The following is a 22,900-nucleotide window of genomic DNA, read 5'->3' as shown; positions in this document are numbered from 1 at the left end:
TTTTCCAGTTGACTATATTTTTTTGTTGTTGATTTCTTTTATCTAGCATTCATGGACTTTTTTAAATTACTGTTTTAGGGTTACAGTTATTTCCAATATATTTCTAATCAAGAACACTTCCTTGTCTCAGTTTAACTGTCTTTTAGTATGCTGAAAGTCATTTGTTCATTATGATAATTCTAAGTTTATGTTATAATGTACATTTATGGCCTATAAATATAATTATTCTTTATAAAAGTATTGGTAGGTAAGCATAAGAATTAATGGTTTCAATTTTATGTCACTTTGTGTTGTGCTGTGTCACATATCTGCAATATGTATTTCATTTCTTTAGAGTTTATATAATTTTAATGAATCATCTTATACTCTTTAAGTAAAAGTAACACTAACTGTATTTTAGAAAAATCTTGTGACTCAACTAGTAGTAGAAAGAGATGAATGGAAGGCAAAAATGACTGAATCTATGAATAGTAAAACAGAAGCAGTTGCTCAGAATTCTGCACTATTGAGGTATGTTTAACTTAAAACTGTTTAAAATTCATATACTGTATACCATGAATTGTTAATCATAAAATATTAATTATAAATTAGAAGCTTTTTTCTTACACATCTACAGACACAGCTATGGTTCTTAATTTTAACTAAAATCACCTGCCTGATGTCAAAGCCAGCTTGGTGAAGGGCTTAACCCTGATAACTCTCAAAAAAAAAAAAAAAAATGTCGGCCCCCCTCTGTGCTAGACAAGACACATCCTATACTATAATTATAATTACCTCCTATGGAAGAAATGCATTCCTAGTTTAATTAAGGTTAATTTTTTGTGTAATGAGTTAGCATTAGTTTCTTCCACATGAATAAAAATGGTGGTCGATTATCATCTGATAATGAAAATACATTGGTAATCCTTGTTCAGAAAAGTTAACTTGATTTTTAAACTGTCATTTTAGTTCAAATATTTCAAGGATAAAGAAAATGAATATTGTTCTTTTGTTTGTTAATGAAGGTTAAATAATTCTTTTGCTCAAAGCTTTCATGCTGTAAAAGTTATAGCACACTTTTGTAACAAGAAATTTTCTATCAGCATTGTAAATCTAACTGTAAAATTAATGTTCCAGCAATGTCCAAAGTGAGAGAGCACACATGATTATCCCTAGTGCATAGTGATGTAGTGGAACATTACAATATTGGAAAGGGAGAAGAACATTAACAGTAGAATGATATATACACAGAGGGGTCTGTAGGATTGGATATTTTTTGGTGAATTATATTTAAAAGATGAGATGTAAATTGAGAATCTTTATTTAAAGAAATAATAACATTAACAAATACAGTTTAGACTATGTATATATTAAGTGCAATAGCATCATTAATACACAGCCATTTCTGAATAAACAGAATATTTATAAGGCGGCATCATTTTAAGTTATATCTCATATTGTGAATACCTTCACAACAAGTTGCCATGATATTGCACTACTCCGAATAAGTAACGCTTCACCAAGGATTAGGTGAAGCGTTAGGTGCAATATCATGACAACTCGTTGTGAAGGTATTCACAATATGAGATATAACTTAAAATGATGCCGCCTTATAAATATTCTGTTTATTCAGAAATGGCTGTGTATTAATGATGCTATTGCACTTAATATATACATAGTCTAAATTTGCTTGCAGCTTGAGGCTTTAGCCCTAAATGCATCTTAGTCCAAATACAGTTTAGTATTCAAATGTTAAGTTTTAAAAATGATGTTCCAATGATCTCTGGCACAGTCAATACATTGTTTCAGGCTTCATATAAGACTGTGCACTACTTGCTGTAGCAAATTTAAATTAAACCTTCCAGTTTCTTCTGTAATCCAGTCCTTTAGTTGAATTGCGAGCGGTCTTGTTTTGTAAACTTTCACCTTTAGATATCTCCAAAGAAAAAAGGTTGGGGGGGGGGGCGGTCAAATCAGAAGATCTTGATGACTAGTGAATGTCACCAAACCTTGAAACCAAGCACCCAGGAAACATTCTCTTCAAAACAGCTATACTTTGTCTTGAAGTGTGTGGTGTTGCTCCATCTTGTTGAAACCAGACATTTTGTCTTAACCTGTGTAGCTCTTCAACCAAAAACATTCCAACATCGTACTGTATCGATCGTTAGTCACTGTTACAGCCTGATTGTTCTCTTCAAAGAAGTATGGTCTGATTAATCCAAATGCAGATACACCACAACAGATGGTTACCTTCTTAGGTTAGTGCCTGACCAATAGTGAAAGTTCTGCTTGTTAACAAATCCAGAAAGGTGAAAATAGGCCTCGTCCGATGTATTCAAAACATTTGCATCATTTTCCAAAATGTCCATAAATTGTCTACAGAATTGTACTTGAGCAATTTTATCCTGATTTATTACCTCACGAGCAGCATGAATTTTGTATGGAGATGGAAATGAAGATCGTTGTATTAAAATTCATCTTAGACTTTGATTCAACATTTCCAAGGCAATTGTTTGTCTCCTTGCTGACCAGGATGGACTTTGCAACTGAATTTCTCACTCTCTCAACATTCTCAGGTGTGCGAACTGTACACATGGTCTCGACAAATTGATTGTTTACACTACCACAAATAGCTTCAACCCACCTTAATATTGGATTCCAAGAGGGAATTCGGCCATGTCTTGGTACTTTAGACTGAAGTCAAAATCTTTTTTTTGTATCTGCACAATAGATTTTGTTGTAAAACAAGTTTCTGCTGCAAATATGTGATGTTCACTGGCCAATCATCCATGATTACTGAACTGCACAAATAGATGACTCTAGTCTTGTAGCTCTCATTTCCTCACTGCCACAATGCTCCCTCTGCAGCACACTGAAAAATCCAATCTGACTGTCTCACCCTGTATATAGAACAGATGAAATTGTAAAATGTTTTTGTCATAGTGAAACGAAGTCATATTTCTGGTTATTATGTGCAAAATTAATATTTTTGACAGTATTTCTGTGCGTTGTTTCTGTTGCCATGCACAAATACATGACTCTAGTCTTGTAGCTCTCATTTCCTCACTGCCACAGCACACTGAAAAATCCAATCTGGCTGTCCCACCCTGTATATAGAACAGATGAAATTGTAAAATGTTTTTATCATAGTGAAGTGAAGTCAGATATCTGGTTATTATGTACAAAATTAATATTTTTGACAGTATTTCTGTGTGTTGTTTCTGTTGCCATTTTGATGAAGATGCAGTAAATAGTGTTGAACATAACCAATAGGTCATAATTGATTATTTTGATTATAACAAATCATTTGATTGTATCAGTTATACTCATATCATTCAAAGGATTCATTCAATTATGACAAATCATTGGATTATATCATTCGAATTATGTCATTTGATTATTTCAGTTAATAATATCAATCAATTATTTAAATCTCTCAATTACTAATCATTCGAATATGCCCATCGCTAATGCACATCACCATATTTGACTGACCCACTCTTATCAAGATCGAATAGACCACTAGTCTGTTTCGCGCCTCCGTAGCCAGGTGGGAAGGAGCAGCAGTGCGTAGCACACGCTTCTTGATTAGACCGGGGTTCGAGCCCGTCACCACCAAATACGGAGGATGCGGAAAGGTCAAGGAATGACCACCGCATATCCCGGAGCAATATAGCCTTAGTTGCTAATGCTCCTAAAAACCAAAATAACAACAACATAACAACTAGTCTGTTTCAAAGAATGAATTGCATAAGCTCTAAAAGAATGCCTCTCATTCTCCCACACAAATAAACAAAATTTTAATGAAAATTTTGTTCCTCAACTGGTGTTACCTTCTTAAAAATCAAAATACAGTACTTCTCTTTTTTGTGAGTGTTGCTTATTTTAAAGGAGAGCGGTCACAGGAAGAGACGTGATCAAAGCAAAAAACAATGATAAATTTTTTCCAGGTCAAAGTAGTGACTTTGATGCTCAGCCCAAAGAAAAATTGAGTCTTCTACTGAGTACATTAACAATGAAACTTATTAAAATTGGGAACTTTTTTCCATAAGAAAGAGGTAAGGTCATATGAAAAGACCTGTGTTTTTCACATGAACATTTGACATTTAGCAAAAATTTGTTTTCAGGCCAAGAGTAAAAGGAGAGTATTGTCCAATTTTTAAAGTTAATATTCAGTAATTTATTATATTCACAGTATCTTCATGCAACTATCCATGACAGTTCCTGATAGATAATTTTTTGTTAGATTTTTTTTTTTTTTTTTTTTAACATTTTACAGGGTGTTTCAAAAATGGTCAATAATTTAAAGGTCAAAAGTATAAACTAAAATAAGCAAAAAAAGTCCCAGTGAACATCGGGCTGCAAATGAACTGTTTTCTAGATAATGCATATTTTCTGTTAAGGTCTGCCACTGACTACGGGAGCACTAGTTTAGCAAAAAACTGTGAATCCTTTGCTAAGGGTGATTTTATTGACCATAAGGTAATACATTTTTTAATTTTTGGTTTCAACACCACAGGCCTTTACAGATGTTACAGGATGTTCTTTCTAATGCCCTTTCCTCAACATCAGGTGTTATGCTTCTGGGCCTACCTGCTCGTATCCATGTGCGAAGCGCCCATGTTCTCTAAGGCGTTGGTGTACCCTGATGAATGTGCGCCTGTTGGGCTGCCTTCGGTGGGGAAATGTTTCTTGATACAAACGTGCAGCCTCAAGTGCACTGCCGTTGGCTTTACCATACGTGAAGTGCATGTCTGCATACTCTTCGTTGCTGTAACCTCTTTCCATGTTGACTATCCTTTGACAAGTTGGTTTGGTTTTAGGTTTTTTTTTTTTTTTTTTTTAAAGAGCATTAGCAACTAAGGCCATATTGCTCCAGGGATATGCGGTGGTCATTCCCTGACCTTTCCGTATTTGGTGGTCTGGGGCTGAAACCCCGGTCTAATCAAGAAGCGTGTGCTACACACTGCTGCTCCTGCCCACCTGGCTACGGAGGCACCCTTTGACAAGTACTACACTGGCGTGCAAAACTTGAGGACCAATCAGGTTTTCACCTGTAGCTTCTCATAGGAGTGGCATGGATATGGGAAAAGCATACCAAAGGAACCTCGTGAGGTACAGAAATGATGAAGGAAACAACACCGACACAACAACGGAAACAAAACAGTACAGAGGGACTTTATTCAAAAATGGCAACATAGCACTGGCTGCCATGATACAGATGCATCACTGCCAAAGATGGAACAAAGGGAAGAGGTTATCCTCAGTGGGAGATATGACCACCCCTAATGTCGATGCAGGCCTTGCACCACCTCTCCATACTTAGAACAACATTGTTGATAAATTTTTGCAGTAACATCATCCATTCCTCTGTCAGTGCCATCTTCAGCTGGTGAACATTTTCTGGTGGGTGTGGACGTGCCACTAGGCATCTCCCCAGAGTGTCCCATATGTGTTCAATGGGATTTAGATCAGGGGAAACGGGCAGGCCAATTCATATGAACAATCTCCTCACTTTCCAAAAGCATATTAACAGCTGCATTGCGATGGGGTGTGATATTATCATCCATAAACACGAACTTGGGGCCAATGGCACCTTGGAACAGATGCACATGGGGAAGAATTAGCTCAGTACAGTAGCGTGTACCGGTTACAGTACCGCCCTCCAGTATCTGGAGTTGTGTACGTCCATCCAAAATAACACCTCCCCAGACGAGAACACCTCGACCACCATACATATCCCTTTCAGTGATGTTTGCAGGGTGATACTGTGTGCCAACCCCTCGCCAGATTAGCTGACGTCCAGAATCGCTGCTGAGACTGAATTTACTGTCATCAGTAAAGAGTACCTTACCCCATTGCATTGCTGTCCAGTCCTTGTCTCCGAAGGGCAGGTGTTAAAGGGTAAAGTCATCCAGATGTTGTTTACTGGCCATTTTGTTGTCTGTAGCACTGTAAGAAACCAATCGAACATCTGTAACAATCGTGCTCACCATTCGGTAATTTGCACATAACTGCTGCTTTTATCTGTTAATGTGAGCCCTCTCATCACGATTTAAATTTTTGCATGTGCACCAGCTTTCTACTGAACAAGTTATGCAAATCGCCACAAGCGGTTTCGTTTGATTTTGTGGTTGTAACCTTTAGAAATAGTGTTGGTCCTTAAGTTTTGCACACCAGTGTAGTATGCCTGCTACGTGTCAGAGCATTAAGAGATGGGAGAGAAAGAGCATAGCCTAACCTAAACAAACAAGTCAGTGGTGGATCCCAACTCTGTACAGTTTACTGTCAGTGGTGGATCCCAACTAGAAATGTGCAATATCTCGAAAACGATTCGCTTAAGGACTCATGTTTACTAGACTTTTTTTGCATATTGTAGTCTGTACAGTTCACCTTTAAATTATTGATCATCACTTTTGAAATACCCTGTATATGTTAAAAACAGTTATAACATTCCTGCTTATTGCAGTCTCCCACATTTAATGCCCTGTAGTCAATTCTATGAGGGACTGACCACAGATTATTCTTCTAGCCATGGTCAATCCTGTAAAAGCGATACTAGTACTTCTATTTAAAGTGCCTTCCTTTTATGACTCTTTATTTTATTATATTTTTTTGTTTTATTTATTTATTTATTTTATCATTATTTTTTTAAGGTCCAAAGAAGAAATAAAAACAAATAAACCTTCATCTTGATTTTTGGTTTTGGGAAAGTGAGATAGAGGCTAAATTCTAAGAATCATTTCTGGTGCATGTGACATTTGTTTATTTCATATTTAAAATCGAGACATCAAAGGTTACTCTTTTTCGTTTGCAAAAAACCACCCTTAGGGGTGGTTTATTTTGTTTTTTTTTTTTGTAAATTCAACATTTTGTCCATTCTTTCCTTGCTAGTAGTACAGTATATTTAGTAGTGTTCTGCATAATCAATTATTTTGATTATTGAAATATCTTGATTACTGATCATTTGATTATGCCCATCATTACCAGTAAGAAAAGTTTCCATGGTGAGATGGGTATTTAAGGTAATTTGGATCATTCAGCATTTGGTGAAATAAATACAACTCAAATTATACTTATACTTATACCGAGAGCTGTGCCTTCAGCATAAACTTGATTTAAGTTTATCTGAGGAAGAACATTACTTCTTGCCAGTAACTGTTCAAGGTTTCTGGAAAATTGGCAATTATTTTGCTTGTAGAACTAATATTTTTTGAGAGCTATGTTCTTAAGTGGCTATGCTGATGCATACTATTGTGGTGGTTTGCCATATAAATGTTCAGAGTTTTAAGTTCTTTCTGTAATGCTATTACTCTGTTTTCTCTTGAAAAGATAAAACCTAAAGAAAACATTAAACTCATCTGTAAAGTCTTTCATTTTTAATAAATTGTCAATTATAGTTTTAAGAATGATCTTTCAGAATTTTGTTTATTTACATATGTCAGAGCCAGAATAATGGGGAATAAACCAGCGAAGACAAAGTTGTTCACAAAATGTGCATATTTCATACATACAAGTTTCTAGTGATGACCGACTAACTAGTTAAAATAAATATATTAAAATAAATAAATGATATATACATAAAATAAAAAAGATAAAATAAAATAAGATAAAAGCTTTAAAATACAATAAGATAAAAGCTTTAAAATACAATATAATAAAAACGTTAAAATACACAGAAGCTTGCGAGACGAAGTGCCTCTTCATCAGCTTGTCGGTGAATGGTGTACTCCAGTATATATTGTTGGTCACAACAGCAAAAGTCAGCTGGGCATGATCGTGTATCACGAGTCTGGTGTCAGTAGAATAGAATTACATACATGTGATGACCGTCAGCGCTCATCGCACTGCAATGCAGTACATTCCATAATAGGGTGCATCCCCAAAATTTTTCACATGGAACACCACATTAAAAGAAAGGATTTGTCTTTTTTTATTTGTGTTGTATAAAATTGAACCTCTCTGTGTTGTCATAACTGATATTTATTACACCATATATGTTCATTTATTATGTTTAATGCATTACGGGTTACTGTAATACCAATAAGTATTACAGGAATGCATTTAAATTCAAACACACACACACACACACACACACACACACACACACACACACACACACACTGCTAGGTGCACAATTGTTTAGATTATGTACACATGAACAAGACAGCTTAGTGTCCATGTATGCTACAGTTATGCAAAAAAAGGTAAACAAGACCTAGGCAGTTTTATTGGGTGTGCTCAGGCTGACTTAGCACTCTAATTAATACTAAAACTATAAAATCTTATATACCCTGATATTTCTTAACAGGTCGAGACCAACTCAGCCTACTCAAATAAACCCATGCCTGATAGCCATCTGATGATTCACCATACAAGGTGGGATGGGATGGGGAGAGAGAGTGATGTTATTCAGAAAAGTACACCAGTAGCTGGATTTACAGCCCTGATTTCTATTTAAGTGGCTCTAGAAGTATTCCGAAAGATTACAAGTCAGTTGTTTAGGAAGCATTTATTCATAGAACCAATGAGAGAATTAGTATTAGTAGTCACAAAAAATAAAGGAAGCAAACTGACCACAAAAAAATAAAATAAATAAAAAAACACTACCTAACTTATCTGTTCACTGCCACTAACAGTGTTTCTTATTCTTCCTTAGATTTAGCTAAGTGGCCCACTTACATGACACCAGATGGTAGTTTCTTTCTCTCTGGCTGAAAGCAAATTTTTGTACATCTAACCTGCAGCTATTATTTTTCAATTTGTCCCCCCCTTATATGCATTAGCCAAGAAAGAGTAAAGCTACCATCCTCATTTAGCTTCCCCAATCTATGTAAAGCCTTGAACGTCTCCTCACAGCTGCCTGGTTTCAAGCACTGCAATTTGCAGAACTGAAGTCATTTTTTGCAAGGGTACCTTTTGTGTCCCTCTCTGACTAATCTGGTTGCTCTCATCTGCATTTGTTTCAAGAGATCTACATTCTTCTTCAAATAGAGCTTCCAGATCTGTATGCCATATTCAAGATGTTGTCTAACCATTGCCTTATACAGTGGGATGATCACTTCCTTGTGCCTTTGGAAAAATTCCTATATATTATTGACAAAACCCCATGAGCTATCCTAGCACTTGTCTACATTGCTCTGAAAATTTCATGTCGGATTGTTACAGTTACTCCCAAGATCGCCTTCTTTCTCCATGACCTTGAGTGTTATACCACCCAATTGGTATGCTATTGTGGGATTACTGCTGCCCATGTGCAGTACGTTGCATTTATCAATGTTACACCTCAATTATTAACTTACAGAATGTGTAAAAAAAATTTAAATTCTTTTACAAAATTTAATTAGTAAAAAATTCTGCAAAAAAAAAATATCCCATCTACAATCCCAAAAATTACCCAATTCATGAGAGACAGCACATTCAGCACATCTTGTATGTCATGTCTGCAATCAACCTTGATCCTTAGGGTACCTTTAATCTCTCTCATAATTATCTTCTGCTTTTAAGTGCACTTCAGATTTTTTACTATTTATTTACCACTTTAACTCCTTTAGAAAAATGTATGTATTTTTAAAAAATTTAAACTCACGAACAGCTATAACATTTTATTTTATTTTTCACATTAAATAATATTTGTATTACTGTGTAAGCTTTTCCAAAGAGTGTATTCATTTTTGTGTGCCCTGAGGAGTACACACACACACACTGGTGTTCAAAGAAAGTGCATCACCCCTTAAAATTGTAATTGTCATCCAAATGACATAAGTATATGGCAATATTTCTTACAGATTGCATCAGATAAGATTGACACGCATAGGTGATGACATAATAGTGCATCAGCTGTTACTTTCAGTTATTTAAGCATGCTCTGCAAGAGTTGCAGTCATTCCTTGCTTGTGTCAGGATGAGTTACGTGCAGTTGATACCACAAAGAAAGAATGCTATTGTTGCTTTACGTGAGGAAGGATGTTCTTCCTGTCATATTGCTTATAGAGTGCCTTGTAATTAGTCGTCAGTGGGTAGATTTCTTTCCAAACTCAAGAATACTGATTCTGCTGATAGGAAAATTGAAATTTTCCTATCAGCAGAACCAGACACAAACGAGTCTCTATGCCAAAACAGGACTGCGTTTTGAAATGCTTAAAAGCCGTAAAGCTTCTTCGTCTCAACTGAAAAGAGAATGGGAAGAACATACAGGAGTGGTAGCAAGTGAAGTAATAGTCAGAAGACGCCTCTTCAAAAATGGACTTGTAGCCTGTTGTCCCAAGAAGAAGCCCCTCCTCACACAAAAAATGAAAAAGACCCTATTAATTTGGTGTAAGGAGCATGTCAAATGGTGACTAAAGTGAAATTCCTTACCAACCGATTGATATGGGGGGGGGGATTTCATATCGCGGAGTAGGTCACTTGCAGTTTATAAAAGGTTCCATAAATGCCAATGGATACCTGGCTATACTGGAAGGCAAATTGCTGCCAACCATTAGAGACCATTTCAACCTGCCAAGTAACTGCATCTTTCAGGACAACTCTGCTCCTTGTCATCAGGTGAAAAGTGTAAGTAGGCACTTCTGTAGTTACTTTAGCTTCATTTCTGCATTAGAGATTCAACAGTAATGTGTTTACATTTGTTACAGGTGAAAAAATGGTTGGAAGAACAGTACATTAAAACTCTTAGCTGGCCAGGAAACAGCCCGGACCTGAATCCTATAGAGCTGTTGGCATTATGTGGAATCTGCAGTTGCCAGAAAGAACCCAAAGGCCCTTCATGAACTTCAAGAAGTCATAATTTGTGTTTGGAACCATGAACTATCAGTTGATTATCTTCAGAAATAGATCTTGTCAATGCTTCGACAGTGTGCTGCTGTCATCAGGGCCAGAGGTGGTTCAACTAAATATTAGTTTGCACCTGGTGAACTTTTCATTTCCATTTAAAATGATAAACTGAAGCAAACTGAGGGCTTCTGATAACATTTCAGCCATAATTGTCATGTTTACCAAAACTGTTGTATAAAGGTTGCAAATGCTCATTTTGGAATATTTTGAGAGCATCTGTCAAATATTACTTAGCTTTGTCTTAACTATTAATAAATATCTTTTGTTTATATTTCTATTTGTGATGCTAGTCATTAATGTAACATGCCATTGCGAAAAAGGCTTAGAAATGTGAAATTCCTAGGTGATGCACTTTCTTTGAACACCAGTGTATATATGGTTGTTTTTTTTTTTTTTTTTTTTTCTTTCTAGGTCATTTCAAATAATACTTCAAAGTACATTACAAATCTTCAAATAATTGCTGCCATCTATTTACCTCTGTGTCTTAGTTAATTGTAGACATAACTTATAGTTGATGGCAGCAGAAAGGAGATTCTGCCTGTCAGCCATTGATTCATTGATCTGGTTTCTGTTGTCAGCTTCTGGATATGAATTACAGAGAATCCAGATTCAGAAGTTGATGAAGTTGAATCAAGTGATATGTAGATTATAGTATTCTGTCAAAAAACAAGTGACAATGAGATTTTTTCAAATACTTTCACACTATTTTGCAATTTTTTTGAAAATTCCAATTGGATTTTGAAAATAATTTCATTCTGATATTAGGTAACTAGATCAGAATAAGAGCAAATTTATACCTAACAATGATTTTTTTTTTACAGATTTTTTTCAAATTCTTTCACATTATTTTGCAATTTTTTTTAAAATTCCAATTGGATTTCGGAAATGATTTCACTCTAATACAGTCGATTTCGGTTATTTGAGACACATCGGGACTAGTGCATTTTGGCCCGATTAAGCGGCTGCCCCAATTATCCGAAGTTTCGCATAAATAGTTAAAAATACAGTGAACCCCCGCTTTACAATCGGTACACTGTACAATCAAATCACGTTATGATGGACTCACCATAGTAAAGTACCATTCATTATACAATGTGTAGTAAGCACCGGTCATTGTGATCACTTTTGTGAATTGAATTTTAATTCTATTAAACAGCGATTCTAATTAGCGAAAATGGGAGGAATATTATCCACAGGCTATAAAAGTAAAGATATATTAAGCACAAATTTACCCTTTATTACCTTACCAATTAAAAAATTAAATGATACGTGATAATCGGAATAATTAATACTACTGTAATATGTACATACTAGGGTTTACAATACCAGGATAGCGGTAATTTTTTTCCGATATTGAAATACTAGTATTGATACAAAAAATACCGGTTTTTTGGTATTAATTTTTAAAAAAATAATTGTTTATAATTTAATCACATAAGGTTATAAAATCACCTTTATGTGATTATGACGTCGTTATCTCTGCTAGCAAATGTTCGATAAATCATCGATAGGACACCATGCAACCTGTCCACACTTCTCGGACAACTTCATGTCTGACCGTATCATAACTCCCAAGTCCCATTCCTCCACTACTAACTTTAGTTCAACTCCACCAAGTGTATAGGTTATTTTGGGGTTTCCATTCCTCAGGTGTAAGACCTTGCATTTTGCTGAATTAAAGCATAGCTGCCACTTTTCTGACCATTCCAGAAGTCTATCTAGGTCATTCTGAAGAAGCTCTGCTTGGTGGCGATCATTAACTACTCTACTGATCTTTGCATCATCTGCAAGTTTAGACCTCACGCCCTCCATCCCTTCATAGATGTCATTTAAGATAATCAAAAACAACAGTCTGTGTTATCTCAGTGGTATCATCACCGTCCTCCCCACGCTGGGTGGAAAAGGCCCAGGTTCGAATCCCGTCGATGATGCGAGAAAGTTTAATGGGCTTTTTTTCACTCTGTGGCTGAGTTAGTCGGTCTCAGGCGTAGATAGCAAGGTTTTTCCTCCCGAAACTGGGGTTTTTTGTCCAGCAAAACAGACAAATCGACCATATGCAATTAACAGACATAAGACACAGCACGGGAGTGAATTTAATTATTCGGGTGGCCTAAATATAATAGATAATCAAAAACAACAGTGGTCCCAATACTGATCTTTGGGGAACCCCACTATTTACATTAACACAATCTGAGGAATAACCATTTATCACAACCCTCTGCCTGGTGCCCTCAAGCCATCATGCTATCCATCTAAGGATTTTCCCTATGATTCCAGCCTGCTCCAACTTATAAAGTAACCACTCATGTCGGACTGAGTCAAATGCTTTGCAGCGCCTCCGTAGCCAGATGGGCAGGAGCAGCAGTGCATAGCACACGCTTCTTAATTAGACCGGGGTTCGAGCCCGTGACCACCAAATACGGAGGATGTGGAAAGGTCAGGGAATGACCACCGCATATCCCAGGAGCAATATGCCCTTAGTTGCTAATGCTCCTAAAAACCAAATAACAAACAAACAAACAAACAAAAAAAATGCTTTGCTGAAATCCAAATAAACAATTTTGAAATTATTTCCTAAATTCAGCTCACGAGTGACCTGTCAAATTGGCTAACCAGATGTATTAAAAATTGATTTTCCCTTTACAAAACAATGCTGTATATCCTACAGAATTCCATTTCCATTTAAATGATCCTGAATTCCACCCTTGATCATTGCCTCCATGATTTGCCGGTCGGTAATTTCCCATTACACTCCTAGAACCGCCTTTATGTTCCAATTTACACCAATCCAACGGAATCTCTCCTGTCCAGTGATGCTCTCATAACTAGCCTTAATGGTTCAATGCACTCACTTGCCGCCTCCTTTAAGATTATAGGGTCTATGTCATCAACCACAGGAGTCTTACTTGCTTGTAGGTGCGAAAGTTCTCATTAAATAATCATTTGAAATTTAAACATCATTAATTACATTTTTTTCAACTTCACTTCCATAATATCTCATTGACACAAAGGGTTTTTTTAATGTAAATATCGATGCAAAGTAACTGTTGAGTTCATCTGCAACTTCAGCTATGTTATCTAATACTATCCCATGTCCATTACATAAGGGTCCAATCTGATTTGTCCTTCTGTTCTTTGCATTTATATTTGTGAAGAATTCCTTAACTGCTCTCTTCCTTATTCCTTATCCCCACTCTTTGCTCTCTCCCAGACTCAGTAAAGATACTATAGTAAAAATTATACTTTGTTTAATAAAACGTGTTTCTCCTTCAGAAAATGATGAACATAATTCAACCATGGAAGACCAACGTTGAACAGAACATCAGTGTTCCACAAATTCTTTCCAAAATAAGAAATTGTCTGACTCCAATGAGATTTTAAAAGATGAACTTGAGTCGGAAATTAATCAAATACTTTTAACTATTTTTGCTAAAAAAGTTCGAAGCCTAGAAAATATGGACTGAGATCGTCTATGATTATCTCAGTACCAGAATAGAATCCGAAAGGGCGTTTTCTGCCACTAATCAAATATGTACCAAAATTAGATCCATTTTAAATTATCATACTATGATTGCTTATGTTTCTTAAGAGCTCACTTTATTCGGACAGCTAGTGTGGATGCTTAAACATAACTGAACTTTGCAGTAACAATATGTATTTTTTTGTTTTAGAATAACTGTATTTTAATGATTTTTTTTTCAGAATATTTATTATTGCAGTAAAAGTTTATTTAAAACATGAATTCAAGTAATTACAGTACTTTTTTTTTTTTTCCTTACTTTATTGCACCTAATTGTCATCAAAATTTATTGAGAAAAACGTTTGTTTTTGGAATACCAGTATCCTGGTTTCATAAATTAAAAATACCGAAATACTGGTATTAAGATTTTGACCAGTATTGTAAGCCCTAGTACATACTAACTAGTTGACATTTCTGTTCACTGACATTTGTGGGTTGAGGTTAAAATTTAAAACAATAAAAACATAAGCAATCAATAACAAAGAACACGTCACATGCAAATTGCAAGTAACATAATATGTGCAAGTGAGAACGGAGTAACTAGTTACGAAGCTTTTAAAATAGGAATGAATAAAAGATTCTGAAAATTAATTTTTTTATATGATTGAAGATTCCATGGAAGTGTAAACACATTTCACCATAATAACCCACAGAATTCCAGCTGTCGGTATTATCACAATTCAATAAGATCGAGTGTACTATCTATTTATGATAGATTGTACTAACTGAAAAGCCCAATAAACAGGTGACTGCTAATTGTTTTTATTGTTTTATGGTTGTGACCTCCAGAAATCCAACCGACCCACGTGGTATAGTCGGAGACAATTGTAGGGTAATCTCCAGTGCTGTGGTCTCCTGCCCCGATTAAATGGCATGTTGTCCCAATTAAGCAAAATAAACCATGGCTATTTTCTCGATTGGGTTCTGTTTTTTAAGATTTGTCCCAAATAAACGGCTGCCCCAATTAACCAGTGGCCCAAATAACCAGAATCCAGGTAACCAGGTCAGAATAAAAGCAAATTAATACCTAAAACATTTTATACAAATTTTTCATTTTTATGAATTTTCAACATTTCATGAAGAAACTCATTCCAGAAAAGAATAAATACATTAAAGTCAGCTGGCTCTCTCTCTCTTTCTCTCTGTAAATATTCATCAAAAATTTGCCTGTGTAATAGTATTTTTTGGAATAAATAACTATTAATTCATAAAATAAGTACTATATCTCATATTTTTATGTATATTTTTTCAGTCAAACAAAAAAGATGGAACATGTGTTACATAAAATAGAATCAACTCATAAAAAAGAGATTGAAAAGCTTTCTGCTGAACTCCAGTCAAAATTCAGTATTATAGAACAGTTAAGTGCTGAAAACGAAATGTTGAAGGTATGTTTTAAGTATAATTCAGTTTCTAACTTAATTTTTTTTCTTTCTCAGCTATGTGATACATGAATGTATCACATAGCTGAGAATAAAATCATTTAATAAAACTAATTCATTCATTGAATGCTAGTACAGTAGAAGTCTTCTTATCTGATGTGATTGTGATCGGTAGTCAGTTGGTTAATTGAAAAAGGCAGTTAAAGTGGGCGGTCATAAAAAAAGTATGCATACCTGTCTTAAGAATTATTTTCTCTTACAATGTATACTTGTATATTCATTTACATAAAATCAGTCCTTTTTATCTGTTCAGATGAATGTGACTTCATGCAATGTAATCCCTCAACTTTTTATTTTATAAACATCACATCTTGACTGTTGAATCAGGTGTTTATTCAGTATAATGTAAAGCTCTTTCTGTGGCATTTTTGGTGGCTACATCCATCTGCCACAGTGTGTATGGTTTTTGCATCATCTGTGCATCTATCGAGGCAGTGTTAGGTGGGTCGGAAAACTGCTAGCTTGGGGGGAGACAAAGACCAATAGATTGACAGTAGCCACTGGCAGAGGTGAAAGAGATTCTTGCACTGCTTCTATTAGAATGAGCAGAAGCCTGAAAAACAAGACGCGTGGTATTTCAGAGACTGCTGGGAGCCATTGCGGTACAAATAAACACATGGGTTGTGTTAGGGTAGCTAAGAATAGAAACAGGTGCAGGTATACTTGCGTGTACACCAATGCTAGGAGTTTAGTAAATAAATTTGATGAATTTGAGGTATTGCTCAAAACATCAAAGGCAGATATTGTTGGGATATCAGAGACGTGGTGTCACACAGATATAAGGGATGCAGAACTGCAATTTGGGGAGTACAACGTCTACAGAAAGGATAGACAGGATAGGAAGGGGGGAGGGGTTATGCTATTAGTTAAGAAACACATAAAAACCAAGGAAGTGAAGCCAGTCGACATCGCTGGACAGTGCAGTGTTGAGTCAGTTTGGTGTGACATAAGCATTGGGAGATCAAAATTGAGAGTAGGAGTGTGCTATAGGCCTAATGACTCTAATGAGTATAATAAGAAACTGTACAGGGAAATAGAGTGGGCCAGTAAATCAGAGAGTCTTATAATGGGAGATTTTAATTTCCCAGATATTGACTGGAATTTGGGGGCTGGTTACTCACACACTAGCAGGGCTTTTGTGGATTTATTGGATGATTGTTTTCTACATCAGCATGTTCAGGAGGCAACTAGAGGGAGTAATACTCTTGATTTGATTATCAGCAGTGATTCTTCATGCATTAAGAATCTGCAGATAAATGAACCACTAGGTGGCAGTGATCACAGTGTGCTGAAGTGGGATTTACTGAAAGAGGTAACTACCATTAGGGGTAAAGGGAAGGGTTATTGCTTCTGTAAAGGCGACTACGATGGACTGAGACAGTATTTAAATTCTATACAGTGGGACCAACTGATGATGTTACCAACAGCAAATTCAAAATGGGAAGCATTCAAAGAACATATCTTGGAAGCTACTAGGCTTTACATACCAACTAAGAAATATTGTTCAAGGTTTAGTCCAAAATGGATGTCAGATGAACTAATGAGGCATATGGCAGAGAAGAAAAATGCATGGGATACTTACAAATTAACACATGACACAGAAGCCTATGATAGATACAAGTTGATATGCAACCAAGTTACAAAGGAGGTTAGGCAGGCGAAGGCAGATTACGAGAAATCCTTGGCAAGGGATGCAAAGAAAAACAGCAAAGAGTTCTTTACTTATGTAAACTCTAGAAGGAAGGGGATGAATCAGATTGGTCCACTTGATATTGATGGGTCAACTGTTGATGATCCTGCTCAGGTAGCTAACAAACTAAATGAATATTTTGCATCGACATTCACACATGAGGAGTTATTCAGCAAGGGGAATGCCAGAGGTGTATTCAACTCTAGCAGTAAGCTACAGAATCTTGAAATAACTGGGAGTAAAGTGGAGGAGAAACTGTTGAAGATAAACACAAGAAAGGCACCCGGGGTGGATGGGATCTATCCAGTTATATTAAAGGAGGCAGCAAAGGAAGTAAGCAAACCCTTAGCCAGAATTATGAGAGCTTCCTTGGACTCAGGGGAGGTACCCATAGACTGGAAATGTGCAAATGTGACCCCAATTCACAAAGGAGGATCAAAGGCTGACACAAGTAACTATAGACCTGTGAGCTTAACTTCTGTTCCAGGAAAATTAATGGAGGCACTGGTTAAAGAAGCACTGCAGGATCATTTAGACAAGACTTCAGTTATAGCTCAGACACAGCATGGTTTTGTTAAGGGGAAGTCTTGCCTGACCAACTTGATTGGATACTATGATGCAGTCACAAAAGAACTGGATGCAGGGAATAACTTTGATATTATATACTTGGATCTTAGAAAGGCTTTTGATACTGTTGCACATGGAAGACTGCTACACAAATTGGAGCAGTGTGACATTGGAGGCAAATTGCTGCTATGGATAAAGGGGTGGTTGAGTGGGAGAAGACAGAGAGTGGTAATCAATGGACACTGCTCATCGTGGACTAATGTTATTAGTGGAGTCCCTCAGGGTTCAGTGTTGGGTCCATTATTGTTTTCTGTATTTATAAATGATATTGATGATGGTATATCAAGCTTAATGTCCAAGTTTGCAGATGATACAAAGGTTGGCAGGGTTGTCAAGGACACTACTGACACTACACTGCTGCAACAGGATCTGGAAAGGTTGAGCAGATGGGCTGAGAGGTGGCAAATGAAGTTTAACATTGACAAATGTAAAGTACTACACATGGGAAACAGCAACCCGAGGGCAACGTATCAACTCTGTGGTACTACACTGACAGTGGTAGAGAATGAAAGGGACTTGGAGGTGATTGTGCAGGCAGATATGAAGTTCTCTGAGCAGTGCAGACGGGCTGCAAGAGTAGCTCATGGAGTATTGTCAATGATATACAGGAATTTTTCCAGCAGGGATAAGGAGGTGATTATTCCATTGTATAAGGCAATGGTCAGGCCACACCTAGAGTACTGTATACAGGCCTGGAGGCCTCATTTCAAGAAGGATGTAGAGCTGCTGGAACGAGTACAGAGAAGGGCAACAAGATTAGTGAATGGAACAAAGGGGTGCTCTTACGAGGAAAGGCTTAAGTATTGCAAATTACAGTGTCTGGAGACTAGGCACCAGCGAGGTGATCTGATAGAGGTGTATAAAGCCTTGAATGGTTTAAGCATGCTCAATGCTGATGGGATTCTTCCTCTAGCTCAGAAAAATCACCTGAGAGGGCATAAATTCAAATTGAGGAAAGACAGATGTAGGGTAGACGTGCGGAAATTTGCCTTTAGCCAGCGGGTGGTTGGTTGGTGGAACAGACTGCCATCCCTTGTGGTGGAGGTTGATAGCCTAAATAAGTTTAAGGCTCAGCCGGACAGGTATTTTGAACGAACAGAGGGGTGAAGTGGAAGTGGGGTTTTTTTTTTTTTTTTTTTTTGGCTGATGCTGCATAAGCTTGCTTTCTTGCATCAAATGCCTCTACTAATGCTAATGCTAATCTGTAATTTCATTTTCCAACAAATGTGTGACAATTTGTTGGCAAATGAAATTTTTCAACAGCATTATGATGTACTGATATGGCCATCAGACTATGTTTTAAAATGGGAAATTTAGTGAGTCAGTTCAGTGGAGGTCAGTTAAGAGGACTTCTACTAAATCGTGGATATAGCTTAAGCTAAGCTATATCCACGATTTAGTCATTACATCACAGCACATAAGGACTCCTTAAAATATCATCAGAGGACTTCTACTGTATTTTATCAATGAATGCATAACTGGTTCTACATTAGTATTGAAAAAGATATAATAAATTAACTATTTTTAATTGGATCAGAAAAAATATATCTGTTTATACTCCAACAGGGTCACTAGGTATTTTTTTTCCTCCTCTTTAAAGCTACTTATCTGATCCTTCAAGGAACAACAAATAAAATATTTTAAACAGATTTCAATCGTAGTTTAATAGTATTTAGGTTATTGAATTATATAGGGTCTTTACAAAGTAGTGCAACTCTATCTGTTTCACTGTTCTTATATACAATTAAAAATTGGTATCATTAGTATCATTTTGAATAATATAATTGTTTCTTTGTATTGTACAATACTGTTATTATTATTATTATTATCTCTTTCTTCTCCTAATGGGTTTTTTCCCATCCCACAATGGGTAGAACTGGTACTTTACCAGTTCTACCAGGTGCATGGAATGATGGTTATGTCCAGTTACTAATATTGGTTTAGAAAACTCTCTGACTATCCTACAGGTGTTCAGGATTACAGCTTTCTGGAGTTCCATGTTAGTGATCTCTGGGAGGCTTATTGCTGCTGGCTCTTTGGTACCATGCTAGTGGTTGAAATGGTTATCAGGATGGTCGCTACTTGTTCCACATACCAGATTTTTTTGACTTTGTCTCTTAGATCTGTTCTTCCCAATCTTTTCCTCATAGGTTTTCTGGAGTTTTCAGGTGTTGGGACACTCAGATGTCGATCAGATAAGTAACCATTTCCTTCTCATTTTGTTTTGTCAGTGAGGGTTATGTCTGGTCTGTTGTGCAGGATCGTATTGACCATTATTATGTTGCAGTCCCAATATAGTTTGTGTGTAGGGGTCTCTAGTACTGCTTGAGGTTCATTCATGTAATACAATACACTTTCTTTGATCAACTGACATTTTTGGCCCAGCCCCTGATGTATAATCCTGGTGAACTGGTCATGTCTTTTAGTATACTCTCTCTCTCTCTCTCTCTCTCTCTCTCTCTCTCTCTCTCTCTCTCTCTCTCTCTCTCTCTCTCTCTCTCTCTCTCTCTCTCTCTCATAACCCTGCATCCTGTAGTGATGTGCTGGATTGTTTCTGGAGCCAGATGGCATCATTGACATGTGTTATCTGTTTCTCCCAGATCCTTGATGACTTATTTGCTGTAGTTCCTGGTGTTAATTACGTGGGGTTGGATGGTGAGCATGACTCCTTTGGTTTTGGGGAATACCCTCCCCACCTCACTATGAGCCATGCATTTGAAGCCATCTAATCTATGTGGTCTTGATGGAGGTCATTGTATTGTCTGCCATGGAATGCCTTCTTCACTCATTTTTCAGGTTTTTTTTTTTCTCTTTTCTTCTGTCTGTGTGAGTGGGGTCTCTTTGTTGAGATTGAGTGGTGAGTGCCTTTTGTCTATAATCCTTGTAAATGGGCACTGTTTTTCTGGAATTAATCCCTCGGGTTCTTAAGCATCGTCGTCTTTGTTCAATGAGGTCTGTAAAACCCCTCCCTCCTTTTTTCTGGGCTATGGTCAATGTCTTGATAGCTGACTTTGGGTGGTGTTGGCGGCTATTAGCCATACTTATCTTGTCAATCTCATAATCTTCTTCAGCTCAGTGTTCATCTAATTTATGATTCCGAAAAAGTATGTTAATACTGGAACTGCGCAGTTGTTTTTGTCTCTGATCATGTTCCTGTCATAATATAGCTTTAATTTTAGCAGACTTCCCAGTCTCTGTTGATATTTCTCCATGAGGCAGGCCTTGATCTCCTTGTGTTCTAACTGTTGAGCTTGCATCATCCCCAGATACTGTATTTGTTGTTTCCTCCCTCTATCATGGCTTCAATCTATTGATGTTCAGGCTGGTGGTTTTGGCCAAATTGCGTTCTCATGCTGAACTCTTTGGTGATCTAGAGTAGCTGTTGTCCATTGGGTTTGATGTCATCCGTATACATCAGGTAAGAGAGCGTGTACAGATTCTTCATCACTTATTTTAGGATATATCTGTACTTGCCGTGGTGGACAGTGGGTTGAATGCTAGACAGAACCACAGCGGGCTCAGGGCATCTCCATGGAAGATTCCTCTTCTCGTAGTGATCGGTCTGGTCATGATGTTCTTGACCTTTGTGGTGGTCCTCCATTTTACAATGATTTCTTCTAGGAAGTGAGTCAATGTTGGGTTGACTTTGTAGATCACAGTATCTCTCTATTAGCCAGCTATGGGGCACAGAGCTATGGGCCAGCTATAAGGCCTTGTAGGAGTCGATGTAGGCTGTGTGTACAGGTTTTAGTGCTTCTTGTAGGCTTGCTCCATAACCGCAGCATATGTGGTCAATTGCTCCTTGCATCCTTTGCTCATCTGCTTACATCCCAGCTGCTAAAACTAAGGTCTTGGCCTAAGAAGATATCAGACCAAGTGATCTGATATCTTCTTAGGCCAGGATCTTGTTGGGAGACAGGTGATCAGTCTGTAATTTGCTGGGTTTGTGGTGGCCTTCAGGTAGTATTAGTAGTAGTAGTGGCAAATGACGCAAAAAAAGCAAGCTTATATATCAACAGCCAAAAAAAAAAAAAAATACTACCACCAATATCACCCATCAATACCCTCCAAGAATATGTCTAGTTCTTGAATTTATTTAAAACATCCACTTCCACAACAATAGATGGAAGACTGTTCCAACAATCAACTGCCCAGGTAAGTGATTCCTTAAGTCAGAGACTTTGGAATAATATCAGGATGCCTTATTATCCTGATGAACTCTGCTGTGTGCCTGTTTGTGCAGCTTAACTTCTTGTACCAGATGTTGTGGACGTTATCTATCCATGGGGTTCACCAGTTGTGAGACTTCTTGATCAACTGTTTTGAATCTCCTGTGTAATCTCTTGTATATCCTTGGTTTTTTTTTCAGTTCTAGATCTATCCAGTGGGCACGGCTGCTATGGCTAACTTTGCTACTCCACGGCTTGCCCCTGAACTTCTCGAGTTCCTTCTGCTTTGGAAGGGGCAGGGTGTTGCCATCCTTTTCCTCTTGTTCAGCTATCCTGTAGAAGGCTGTCTTGTTTTCATCAAATATCTTGTCGTCTGTTTTCTTCTGTAAACTCTCCCTATAACAGCAAAGCTTCTTCCTGAGTGCCAGGAGTTTCTGCTAAAATATTCTTTGACCCTCTGATTATAGCTCTTGTGTGTGTACTGTGGATATTATCTTTCTTAAGGGTGGTCTTCACTTTTCTGATCAGCTTTTTACTTCTGTTACCCCTTTGGTCTCTTCTATCTTCTGCTTTAGCTTTCTTTCCCAGGCTGGTGGTTCCTTATCTCTTTGCATTTTGTTTTCTGTTGGTCTCTGGTTTC

At 37.0% G+C, this 22,900-nt stretch overlaps 1 protein-coding gene across 1 annotated transcript in view; it reads left to right on the top strand.

Moving 5' to 3' along the window:
* The window catches only part of LOC150089562 (uncharacterized), a 206,655-nt gene that overhangs the window by 131,428 nt on the left and 52,327 nt on the right, over nt 1–22,900 (top strand). Inside the window, exons 11-12 of the mRNA XM_090390032.1 lie at nt 401–510; nt 15,585–15,720. Coding sequence (XP_090246158.1) covers nt 401–510; nt 15,585–15,720 — 246 coding nt within the window. The remainder of the gene's footprint in view (nt 1–400; nt 511–15,584; nt 15,721–22,900) is intronic.

This window comes from Mastigoproctus giganteus, chromosome 2, assembly GCF_048544385.1.
Source record: "Mastigoproctus giganteus isolate SK-2022 chromosome 2, ASM4854438v1, whole genome shotgun sequence".
In the NCBI taxonomy this organism is placed as follows: domain Eukaryota; kingdom Metazoa; phylum Arthropoda; class Arachnida; order Uropygi; family Thelyphonidae; genus Mastigoproctus; species Mastigoproctus giganteus.
The sequence above is the reverse complement of the archived record's forward strand: the minus strand, read 5'-3'. Positions and strand labels throughout refer to the sequence as shown.